Genomic DNA, 13,355 nt, shown 5'->3' with positions numbered 1-13,355 from the left:
AGACAGGATAATGTTCAAGGGTCACACCTTAAGCATTAACTTCTTTGTTCCCTCCATAGATGCTGACTGACCTGCTGAAAGTCAATAAATTGATGTGAATATACTAAAAACACAGTGGTCAATAGCCTGATGAGAATATTCATCAAGGGTAGCAGATGGATCTTTAATCCCTTCATTTAACACTGTGTCAAAGAACCATCTGGGATTTACCAACCAGTCTGTACCTGAGATAATTATGCATAAATGTGGTTTGCCAAACTGTCTTAAACCAACCAGTTTGGATTAATTCATGACTTTATTGTCTGACTTCTTCTTCGTTAATTGTCAAGAAAGGGTTAATTCATTCACTCAGTAGCTTGCGCAGATCCTGATGGGAGGTCAGTAGTGTAGGGTAGGAGTGGATAGCACCTCTACAGACAGGAAGAATGGTGTTAACCTTCTGAGACATCAGAGTGGTGAACCTCTGTCTGTAGAGGTGCTATCCATTCCTCCTTGATCCTCTGCTGCTGGGTAAATTCACCTTCTATGCTGGTAGCTGTATCTAGACTTAGCTGTCTTGAATGTCACCTCCCTTGTATATCTAAGTGACACATATTTGCCAGTATCTGGCTGGAATAGTCATGCAATCTTAACTTCTGTAACCTTTCTCTCTCTGTCAGCGATGCACTTTCTGATTTTACCGAGATATCCTTCACATGTACTAGACAAAGAATTCCTACACCTTCTACAAAAACTACTGCAAGAACTAAGCTAACAATTGAGGACTGAGGATCTTAATGTCAAAAACTCCCATCTTGTATATCCTTAATTTCCAAGAAATCTCCTCCGTTCTAGTGACTCTCTGAGTGACGCATGTGTTAGAAGAGATCAACCCTTTCAGTGTCAATCACCACATACGGCTCTGTTGATACCCCAAATCATTGATCTCTAAATCAACGACACGCACCAGTACCTTGACATGCCAGATCGTTTGTATGCTCCCTAGTGTCTCTGGTCTTCGCTCACAAAGGGTCTTGCACAAGTCCACTTAAGGCAAGATATCATTATGCCCCCCTTTTATGAGCAGTCTCCAGGCCTGTGGTCATGCTGGGTTGTCTTCTATCCCTGGTAAATAATGTTTTGTTTGGATAAGTCTTCATGGTTTAAGTAGCATTAGTCCTTTTCCCAGCATTCAGTCTGACTGCTGTCTCCATTTTGAGGACACATTTAAGACAATTCGTAGGGCATTTCTCCTACACTACTGCGTGGTTTTGTTGTGATACTACATTGGCTGTGGGACCACTTTCATTCAAAGCAAAATATTCTCCATTTCTTTGTGTTCATATTCTAATTGTTCAAAAATAATGCTGTTGTAAAAAATATAAAACAAACATGTAACTGAAGAGGATTGAAAGCAAGAATTATACTAAAAAATGCCAAATTGTTAACTTGTTTTATTTGCTGTACATCCATTTTTATTTTCAGAAAGTTAAATATATGTTTGTTTTTTTTACAGGTTGCACCACTGTGCCTTGGAAGGGCTGGAGCATGCGTGGTCACTGTTAGACTCTGATTTTTTTTAATTTTGTATTAGAACCATTATATATGTCCATTTAGAAGTAAACTTAAAATGACATCCCCTCAGCTTTACTACAAAATAAAAGAAAACTGAAAGATCTATCAAATGTTAACTAGCCCAAAAATTATTAGGACCCTAAATGTCTATTATTAGACATTTCTTTTGATTCTTGGGGTATAAAATCCCAAGATGCAATTGGCATGCTCGTTTTAAAAGCACCAAAACTGAGGATCACAAACAATGGGTGAGGTTGTAGTTTAAAAAAACAAAGACTTCTATACACTGACGGTTCTCCTTATTGCCTTCCTAAAATAGAGCCAAAACATCGTGCACTCGAACTTTATTTTGAAATACCTGCCAGCTCTCTCTGAGTTCTGTTCTGATTTCTTTTCTATATGTTAAAGGTTCACTGCTCAAAATTTTTGTTAAGGAGAAATGAATTTGTGCAGAAGAACTGAGCCTGTTTAAGGGATCCAGAAGATAGGGTGTAATTTTCGCAATAATGATGTTTCAGCTTTTAAGCTATGTGATTTTAATCTACTTCCCCACCTTCGACCGCTCCCCCCACCCATTGGCACTATTTCTATTTGTAGGTTCCGTTCTCTGACCAGTTTCTGATGATAGTGCATCCCGTACAAACTCTAGAATTTTTAGTTTATTTTTTTTTAAAATAATGTGGGTTTCATTTCCATTAGTCTGAATAGGCCATGTGACATAACCATGGATGGAAACAGTAAATTTATAAGCCTAATAATATGTGGACCAAGCATACATTATAAAGGTAATTATTCCACTTTTGTACTTCCAGTGGAGAGCAGCACACATCAGGAGCTCAGATTGGACTAGTGGGTGCAAGATGATGCAACTATTGTGCAGCCAGCCTCATTTTCATCCATTAATTTTACCGGACTGAAAATAAGGCGGGCTGCACCAGGTATTCTAACGTGTACTCCCAGCAAGCACTGCTGTGTGCCGGGAGCACAAAAGTGGAAAATTATCCTTCATATGTTATGTTTGATTGTACCTTTGTCTTAATAGAAACTTGGCGTTAGTTGTTGTTTGCTTTTATAGTGACCAAATTCTAAACACACTTTCTCAATTTTTTTGTTTTTAAACCAAACTGCCTTCATTAAAAATGAAGTATGTAAATGCAGGTACATTTTTAAGATGCAGGAGAGTTTAATATATAGAAGACTGTAAAAATTTGTTTTGTTTGCACAACCTATTAACGTGTATATTGTAACATTCCACATTTTCTGCTCCTTCATGCTACAAAATATTTTCAGTTTGCACATTTTATGTTCTAAGGCAAGCCATTAACTGACCAAATGCAGATTACACTCTTAACGTTGTGATTGTTTCAACTCCAGAAAATCTCTGAAAAACTGCCTGTTGTAACAACCATGAGGTGTAATTCATGTTTTACTTAATCGAAATCTGCAGTTTTCCTTTGTCTTTAGGGTTATGGTTTTTGTTCTTGTTGTAAAAGAGTCTATTTGCTTTCATGTATTATCAGATCTTGATAGCACAGACTTGTGGACTAGCAAGCTCATTCCTATCAAGCAATCATTGATTTTATACAGTACGCTCCTTTTAAGATGCAATTGGATAGCTGGTGATTCTGCAATAGTTGTGAGTTTGATTTGGACATTGTTTGACTGACCAAAATGGGTGAAAAAGCAAACAAATTAAGCAGATTCCAGATTTCCTCTATTCCATGACTCCTTTTAATTCATGGGTTTTCAATGACTCCCAGCAGGCATGAGTTAAAAGGAATATGCTATAATCGTGGCCATAATGGCCTGACTACCAATTCTTTTACTCACACGCAGATTTGGTTTTGTGTCCAGTTTGATTTTAAGTAGTTTGATCGTATTATATTTGAAATTGTTTTACTTTGATAGAGATGCCTGGTTTAAGAAAGTCTGTACAGTTTACTTCTTGTGCCTTGATCAGAACTGGTCACTTTGTTCATATTAATTTTCCTTAAAATTAAACTGTATATTTTTGGGTTACTTATTATACCTGACGCTTACTAATTACCATTTACAGTGAACACTGAATTATGCAATATTGAAGATGATGATTTAACTTGAGGAATCATTTACTGATGTATGTAATTTTGGTGAATAGTGCAGTGATCTAGGTACTCTTCACATGCATTTATGACAAGGTTTCATACTTCTAATTTATTATCATTTACAATAATTGGTTCATTGCTGGTTCTGCTTAATTTCAGTTTGGATACCCAGTAAACTCCCAGGATCATTTTTGGACAATCTATTTAAGATTAAACCTGAAATTGTGAACCACTTTGCCTCTTCAAAAAAAAAAGCTAGCTTCTCCCAGCCCTGTTTTTTTATTTAGCTTCCTATTGCTCCCTAAAAAAATACAGACATGCTAAGTGACAAAGACACATCATGTAGTCATGCATAATAGTTCTTGTTCTTTGAAATCCTGCACTTTTTAATAGTGATAAATAGTATTTATCTGAAGCCAGGTTTCCCATATTTTCTTTACAATTATTAATTTTCACTCAAGCCCGTTTATTTTATGTTTGCACCATTCTTCAATAAGTAAATATCTGTCTTGTTATCATAAAGATTTATCATATACAGAATGGACCAGATGACTATTTGACAAGGAAGATTATTTTGTAATGCAGAGAATTAACAATTGAAATGTTAACGTAGAGGATCCATGTAGGAAAGTGGTAGAATATAGAAAGTAAAGCATCAAGGGTTGCCCACCAGTCAGTAGAGATGAGGTGGTTTGAGAATGGTTACTGCTGTGGTCTGTCAGAGGTCAGCATTGTTTCAGAACTTAATTTATATTTAGCTCCCTAATGACACCCAAATGAAGATTAGGTAGAGGGAAGGAACATTTCAAAAGATAATTATTGAGGGTGAGAATAACCAGGATAAACACGAAGAAAGATAAATTAGTCTAGGAGAGGAGTTAACTTGAGAGGATAAAAAGCCAGAGAGTAGGCATGTGTCGAGGAGTATCAGCTTGGCTTTTGTATCCCACTCTTGAACACATAATCTAGGCTGACATTCCAGTGCACTACTGAGGGTGGTTGCACTGTCAGGTTGCTGTCCTTTGGATAATATATTAAACCAATGCCTGTCTGTCTGTCCCAATAGTTCAAGTGGCATACCCATGGCACTATTGTAAAATGAGCAGGGAGTTCTCCCAGTGTCCAGATAAACATTCCTCTCACAACTAACATCACCAAAAAAAGATGAATTGATAATTCATCTCATTGATGTTTTTGGGATCTTGCTTTATGCAAAATACCGCTGTGTTTGACCACATATCAATAGTCTCTACACTTCAGAGTAATTCACTGTATGTGACTGTGACATTCAGGATTTGTAAACCACAACGCATGCACCACTGCTGTAAAAGCAATCTGTTATCAAAATTGAACTCTTATCCTTCATCTTTGATTGTTATGTTGATATACACAGTTCCTTCAGCTTGTTGATTTAAAATTGTGAACAAGCTTTTGATTCTCTATGGCCAACCAATCTGTTTCAAAGTATAGGAAAAACATGCTGCAATTTGATATTCTACTGCTTACGGCATCTGTCGCACCAGAATATTATGCGATTACAGCATCAGAACGGTTGTTGTTTGGATACCCATTTTGTAAAACTCAGATCCCTAATAATTTTGGGAAGAGAAAGTATATAATGTATAAAATGAGTGTGTATGGTAGCATGTATTCTGGACAGTAATATTTTATGTGTCTAAAGTATACTAAATATTAACATGTCTTTTAATTATATTAATGTCTAATCTAATGTTAGACTGATATTTATTGCCATTGTGTTATGATTCATACATAATTCCAAGAAGCTCTGTTGTATAAGTGCAGTTATTTATCTCGCATCTTTAATTGTCCATCTCACAGCAATCTTACATTTGTGTAGCACTTCTCAGCCACAGTAAGATAATTGAAGATAACTGTCATCTGAAAGCATGTTATATTGCACTATTTTAAAACCTGTCTCACCTTGAAGGATTTCTGCTTAACTGGACATAGTCTGTAGAACTATTCGCAACCTCGCGGTGCTATTTAACCCTGAGCTGAGCATCTGACCCCATATCCTCTCCATCACCAAGACCAGCTACTTTCACCTCCATAATATCACCTGTCTCCGCCCCGGATTAGTTCATCTGCTGCTGAAACCCTCATCCATGCCTTGGTTACCTCCAGACTTGACTCCAACTCTCTGCTGGCCAGTCTCCCAGCCTTCGTAAACTTGAGCTTATCCAAAACTCTGCTGCCCGTATCCTAATTCACACCAAGTCCCGTTCACCCATCGCCCCTGTGCTTGCTGACCTACATTGGCTCCCTGTCCAACAATGCTTCGATTTTAAAATTCTCATCCTTGTGTTCAAGTCCCTCCATGGCCTCACCCCTTCCTGGTTTTGTAACCTCCTCCAGTTCTATAATCCTCCGAGATCTCTGCGCTCCTCCAATTCTGGCCTCTCGCGCATACCCAATTTTCATCGTTCCACCATTAGTGGCCATGCCTTCAGCTGCCAAGGCCCTAAGCTCTCGAATTCCCTCCTTAAACCTTTCCGGCTATCCATTGCTCTCTCCTTAAAACCTACCTCTTTCACCAAGATTTTGGACACGTGTCCTAATATCTTTATGTGGCTCGGTGTCAAAGTTTGCCTGATAACGCACCTGTGAAGTGCCTTGGGACGTTTTTATTACATTAAAGGCGCTATAGAGATGCAAGTTGTTGTTGTAGAATACCAATCAAGATTCCACATCAGTTGTTTAAAAATGATTTTATGATGACACTTATGTTTTAGCAAGTTAAATTGATAAATTATGGAAGCTATCATATATATGCAATAAAAATTAATGAGAGTCATATATCTCTCCTTGGACTTTAGGAGTTTTTCCAGAAATAATTATTGACAAAGCAGATCACAAAAACAAGGGGCACATTTTTTGGTATTCAGTTCTTCTGGACCAGTGGTACAGAAACTGGGTGTGCTCCACTGGTTGGCGCATGAGGCTTGTCCAGATGTAGCACTGTGAGGGGCTGGGAGAACTGGAGTCCGCACTCTGAATTTAACTTGAATGATGCTGATGGCTGGGGTTGTTATCACTACAACAAGTCCTTCCCCTCAGGAGAGTCACAAAGGTGTTCATTTTTTTCTCTCTCAGGGTTTCACTGTCCATTTATGCCTCTTCAAACTTCTGACTAAACACAACCAGTGCTGTTCTACCTGCTCCCCCAACCCCCACTGTTCTTTGGACCTATTGTCCAGTAGCCTGCTGCCACTCATCCTTAGGGCTCCTTGTCCAGCAACTGGCCTCATTGGCCAGGAGTCTGGCTTCTTATCCAGCAGTTTGCTTCCTTCTCCCTTCTTCACTGCAGTCACCACACATGGAAGCACAAATGCTGTAGGGATATTCAAGCAAGAAGGTAAACAGAAGAGTAAGAAAGGAGAGAAAAAGGGAAATTGAGAGAGAAACAGAAGTAAAGGAAGATTGGGCGAGATCAAGAGAAGTGAAGAAGGAGTGGGATTGAGAAAAAGACAAGTATAGGAGAAGTGGGAGAAAGCAAGTGAAGGCAGAGTGGGAGAGAGAGCACGAAATAGGTGGCCATGAGCAAGAGAAACAGAAGCAAAGCAGTGCCAGAGCTTTGAGCTTAGATTTGCCACTGGAGTTGCACTGGAATGTAGTGGAACCTTTTTCAGGGGTCACTCACCCAGTTTCCAGTTCACCCTCACTGCTTCTGGCAATTGCTATATTTTAATGTTGAAGGTTTACAGTGAGGTGGATGAGAAATTACCACGACCACTGTATCTCATAGAATTTCCATTTCTTGTAGTGTGATTATGTAGAGTTTGTTCAGTGGAATGTGACGGGGGGGCAACTGAAATTTGGGAGAAAGGTTTGGTGTATGGCAGAAAATAACCATAATAGTAGAAAAAAAGTATAGACTTAAGCAGTGAAGAAGAAAATTGTAAGATGGGCTTGATTGCTATGACAGTCACAAGAAATTTTATATTAAGGATATTAAATCTGCCTAAAAGAGCATTAAGTGTTCTCCTGCTGTAGTTTTTTTCATTGTTCCATGCCTATTGATAAATATGAGATTAATAAAAAGACTGTTTGAAGATAAATAACTGCACACTTTAAAAATAAATGTAATGTACTGAGTACTGTATGCACTTGTTTGAAACTTATACACAGTTTAACAATTATTTTTAGGAACATTCCAGTTTTGTCAACTGTAAATCCAAATTGTATTGAGTTTCCATTCTTACTATAATGTATATCTAATATTGGTATGAAGCAATTTCTGAATAATGGGTGGTACTTATGGTAAAATGCCTGTGTTATGGTGTGATATTTGTGGAACATCTTGCAGAAGCGACCTTTTTTTCTATTCTTTATTTATTTGAACAATGTAGGTGCTGAAAACTGCAAGTTAGTATGTTAAAACCGATCTATATTAATGATGAGACAATACCTGATGGTCCTCTATAGTATATGGTGTTGAATGTATTATGAGCTCTGGTCATGCAGTATCCAAAGCTGCATATGGAACTTTGTATTCATTGTCATCCTGTGATGAATTGCTTAATTAAAACATGTAACACATAATTACTGTTACCTTCAGCTTTGCTTCTGTAGGGGAGGATGGTACGTTAGAAATCTGTCCCCTTTAGAAGATAATTGCATGGTCTGCCTAAAGATCTAGGGCCAGCTATTTAACATATTAAGCATTACATGTTACTTATTCAATTAAAAGCTTTATTTTAAAAAATGCCAAAACAATGTTAGAAAATAATACTGCAACATTTTTTGCTTTCATTAATGAGTACATTTTAATCAACTACAGTACTGATGCAAAATCAGTGAAACAATTATTTAGGTCAGGAGAGCAGCCTACCACATTAGCTTCTGCATTTCTCAAATAAATTCTTAAAATTTACTTTATTGTTTACTTTACAGTTGAGTATCCTTCCAGTATATAGTGGCAAATGTGTGGAGAAAAAAACTAAATTTTACAAAAGGCAAGAAGATTTTTACAGTTTGGGAATTTGTTCATTTTGTAAACGACATCCTTGAACACATGAATGCAATTCTGAATACTTTGGTATTTTTGTTTCCTTGTACTGCTTCCATATTGGACTTATCCAACTGTTGATTATTCACCCAGCTTTTTTTAAACAATTTGCATTAACCATTGTACCTTAATTACTTTCCTGTGGCATTTTATGGAGAGCATGTGACTGCCAGCTTCAGGACAAGCATAAGAGCAACCTCAGGAAGGGCTGTACAGATACATGTTCTTTAACTGTTCTGTCCATTCTGTGGAATTTTATCTTCAACATTTATGTTTAAAGGATCTGAATAAAATGTGATTGTTGTTTTAAAAAAAAGTTTGAACATTTATTTTAAGCTTCTAATATTGCAGTTGTTTGGGGTCCTCCACCTCATTAGTTATTTATTGTACTGTAGTAGGAAATCACAAGGAGCTGAATATTTAACTGTTTGTGTGGGGTCTCATTGGCTCTGGCACTAAGAAGCTAGGAGACAGACTGGTGCAACAACTATATATTTTAGCATTTAAAATTAGGTGACAAATTCACAACATTTTTAACATCTTCCTACATTTTCTTCAGGCCACCAACCTAGGAAAACACACTTTAAGATCATAGCAACAGTTGATTAATTTAACGTTCTCTTTTATTCATTCACTGCACGCAAATAGTAAACAAAGTTGTACAAAAAATTAGGAGATGGGGCTTTGAGAACCTTCCAACTGGGTTTAAATGCAGCAGTGTCAAAATAGTTAATGCCCTCAGCAAACCAATGCTTAGTGAAAACATACAGGGTGGAAAATTGGCTCGGACCCACTTTGGGGCGCTAACTTCGCCGGGGCACTATTTTTAGCACCCTGAAAATGTTAGCGCCCCCCGCACCCGAAGTTCGATGGTAGCGCCCCAAGCAGGATGCGGGGCACTACTGGAAGTGCTCCCCCTCCTTGGGCCGCTCCCATTGAATATCGTGGCTCTACGTGCAGCAGCAACACGCGCATAGGCACATAGCACCGTGGTACTGCAAGCCTCCCTCCCCTGATTAAAGGGGCGGGGCCTAGCGCAGCGCGGCCCTGCTGGGCCACCGGGGAACGAGGTGCTGGCAAAAGAGCCCAGCACTCGAGAGGAGTGTCGGACTGACGGATCACGGCCGGCACCCCGCAGGAGGAGGCTAGAGGGGGCAGGTGCTGGCAGGCGGCCCAAAAAATATGGCCGCCCGGCACCTGCCCTTTAATTATCGCCGCCCCGGCCACAAAAGTGCCACCTTGACCCTGTCAGACATAGTGTCGAGCGGTAGGTCAGGGGGTGCAAGTCAAGTTTGCGGCCGGGGCACTGCGCGTGGCGATGATGTCCTCGCCGGAGGCACGGCGCTACCACCGCCACTAACCTCCCGCTGAATTTCACAGGAGGCGTTAGTGGCACTGCACCTGGGCATTAGTGCCCCGAGGTGCTAACGGGGCACAAAGCAACTAACAGGAGGCACAAAGGAACCAAATTTCCCCCCCATGTCTACATATTGGTCCAAGCAATAGCCAGCCCATGAGTAACACTTTTTTTTCTCAGGGAACAACACAAGGACATGCATCCAATACCAAATTTGTTACTCTAGTTACAGTTTACTTGAAAGGCGGTAATTTTGTGCGGTAAAGCTCCGGGTGCAGATCTTTGCTCAAAGCAAGTGTAGCAGTGGAGATATGGCTACAACATTGTAGACCTGGCCATCTGGTGCATGCTTACTCACTCTGGAAAAATCTCCACCCCTGCCCCAGGCTTGTTCTCAAATGAAATGAACAATACTGAAGATTTTTCACTCCATCTTGTAAAAAGTGTAGTGCACTGTGCAAAACTTCAGCGCCACGATCTTCTCGGACAAACGAAACTCAGAAACTGCCTTCTGCAACAACAAAAAAGGGATGTGGTTTGAGAACTGTCCTATCTACAGGCCAAACATGATGAACTGGGTGTAGTTAACAGACCCTCCATGTTGAGGGGAGGTGGATTGATGCTTTGGGTAAGGAGCCTTCAGCATAACACAGCTCGAACTCTTTCCTCTTTCTCCCACCATGCAAAGGGGCTGGATTATAATTTGTTTTCCAGTTCTGAGGAAGAGTCTACAGCTAAAACATTAACCTGTCTTTTCTCTTTATAGGTGCTGACAGACTCGCTGTGTATTTTTGTTTGATTTCAGCTCATTCAATTGCCTGCAAGCAGAATTTTTCTCCAGAACCACGTTATGGGGCAATAGTTATACCCACTGCTTTGATTTGAAGCTGCAACTGAGCCAAATGAATATGAGAAAAGGTGTCCCTCACACCACTGAAGAAATCAGGCATGCATAGTTACATTCAAAAGCATGAAGCTGGTTCTGCAGAAGCCATCCATGGTCTTTAGGACAAGATCCAACTGTGAGGTTTGCTTGCAGGACCCCTGTGCCTTTACTCACAAGAGAATCTTGCACTTCATTCTTAATAATATCGACCAAAATGCTTTTATATAAAAAAAACAGCAATGATCAAAATTGCAATTATGATCAGGTGAAATTAGATTTTCTAATTAACTGTATGGCTTATTTTTAAATAAGCTTGAAAGTATTTTTTTGTTGTTAATTTTTGTGATCATTAAGATGAGGGATGTTAATACTGGGAAATGGAACTCTTCCCATTTCAAGTAGCCAGTGTTAGTATCAAGCACCCCTAGGTCAGGTATAGCACAGCCATAGGCAGATTGAAGCTCCCTCTACTTTGCCCCAAGAACATGCTTTGGTCCCAACTCCAGAAGAGCATCCCTTATTTCACACCTCTGAGCAAGATTGTCATTTAAGGAATATCTTGTGCTGTAGTTCTGAATGTTCATTGGAAATGCCCAAACTCATTTCTCGTTTATTTTGTTTCTAAATAATTATCAATTCAATCTAATTCAGCAGCCAAACCTCATTTGGACTGTCTGATAGATAGAATCATTATTATGTTTCTCACTATATCACATATTGTCTGGAAAATGGGAACAAATTGCATGTGGGCAGGAACATGCAGCTGCTGTCTGCTCAATCCACCCGCATGCAGAATGTCAGTGGTTTTAATGTTGTTCATAGGGTCAAAATATTAGTGTTTCTGCAACTAAAAGACCAAAGTAAAGAATGTACTTTCTTCAAAAACAGCAGTATGCTTTCATTTGGGCCTTTTGAGACAACCTATGGCTGTTTATACAACCCATTTGAATTTTCAGCCTTATTTACACTTTTTGGGGGTAAATTGGATAAGCCCCAAAAAACAGGCGTGGGGATCACGGTTGGCAATTAACACGCTCCCGTTCATTGTGCTGCAGGTAGCACGTTAAATTGATGCTGCCTGCTGATTTCCATGATTCTTTCGTGCAGCCAGCGCTACTGGTGTTGTTCATTGGCTGCATGTATCAGCAGGGGGCCCAATATCGCGGGTGGCTATTGCTGCTTAAAAGCAGCCTGCACCTCTTAAAGGGGAGGTGCATTGTGCCGGCATGAAGTGGTGGGAGTCCTTTGTAAACTGAATATGTGCTGCAATATATTGAAGAATGGCTGAACATGCAAGCGAGTGAGCACCAAAGTTTTCTGATAATGTGCTGGAGGTCTAGGTTCAAGAGGTGGATAAGAAGTGGGGTAGGGGGCAGGAGGCCCTCCAGACTTGCTCAGGAGGCAGTGGGAATAAGTAGCGGTGGAGGTCATTGCCAGATATAGCTCCAAGAACATGGATGCAGTGCAGGTAGAAGTTTAATGATCTGACATGAGTTATCAAGGTGCATTAACAAATGGCATATCCTACCAACTGCACCACTAGCTTCATCAACTGCTCAATTCAGTACACCCCATCACCCTCCTACCTCACCTTCACACACTTGCCACTGTTGCAAGCCTTACACTCAGCTCTCACACAATGGCAGCTATTCAACCATAAAAGCCACATCACACAAACATATTGCTGGACACTCACTGACAGACTTCCCTCTTGCAGGAGAAGGTGGTACATAACAAGAGGCAGCAGCCAAAAACTGGAAGAGGACAAGCGCGCCTGCACATTTTAACCCCCATGGAGGACAGCGCTGGCCATCATGGGAAGGGACATCCTTGAGGCTGTGGCCAATGGCAGCGCTGATGGGATCAATTGATGAGGGTCTCTGCATACCTAATCCTCCTTCACAACCTTGGTGTCACATTTAACCCATTTGAGATGAGCTTCCGAGCCCATATCTGCACCACGCATATTTCCACCTCCATAACATTGCCCGATTCTGCCCCTGCCTCAGCTGATCTGCTGCTCAAACCCTCATCCATGCATTTTTTTACCTCTAGACTTGACTATTCCAATGCACTCCTGGCCGCCTTCCCACATTCTACCCTCCGTAAACTTAAGGTCATCCAAAACTCCGCTGCCCATGTCCTAACTCACACCAAGTCCCGTTCACCCATCACCCCTGTGCTCAATGACCTACATTGGCTTCCAGTTAAGCAATGCCTTGATTTTAAAATTCTCATCCTTGTTTTCAAATCCCTCCATGGTCTTGCCCCTCCCTAGTTCTGTAACCTCCTCCAACCCTACAACCTTCCGAGATATCTGTGCTCCTCCAATTCTGGCCTCTTGAGTGTCCCCGATTTTAATCGCACCACCATTGGTGGCCGTGCCTTCACCTGCAAAGACCCTAAGGTCTGATATTCCCTTCCTAAACCTCTCAGCCACTCCAC

The 13,355-nt window shown here is 40.3% G+C and overlaps 1 protein-coding gene across 5 annotated transcripts in view; it reads left to right on the top strand.

The window, feature by feature from the left end:
- The window catches only part of LOC147123198 (kelch-like protein 5), a 150,793-nt gene extending 141,810 nt beyond the window's left edge, over positions 1-8,983 (top strand). For all 5 annotated transcript variants that reach the window (XM_085968716.1, XM_085968697.1, XM_085968707.1 and 2 more), the window contains one exon: positions 1,496-8,983. In XM_085968716.1, the coding sequence (XP_085824842.1) occupies positions 1,496-1,552 (57 nt within the window). In that variant the 3' untranslated portion in view covers positions 1,553-8,983. The remainder of the gene's footprint in view (positions 1-1,495) is intronic.
- Positions 8,984-13,355: the final 4,372 nt, after the last annotated feature.

Source organism: Somniosus microcephalus, chromosome 2, assembly GCF_052327205.1.
Source record: "Somniosus microcephalus isolate GS21.2 chromosome 2, FLI_Smic_1.0, whole genome shotgun sequence".
NCBI classification, from domain to species: Eukaryota; Metazoa; Chordata; class Chondrichthyes; order Squaliformes; family Somniosidae; genus Somniosus; species Somniosus microcephalus.
The sequence above is the reverse complement of the archived record's forward strand: the minus strand, read 5'-3'. Positions and strand labels throughout refer to the sequence as shown.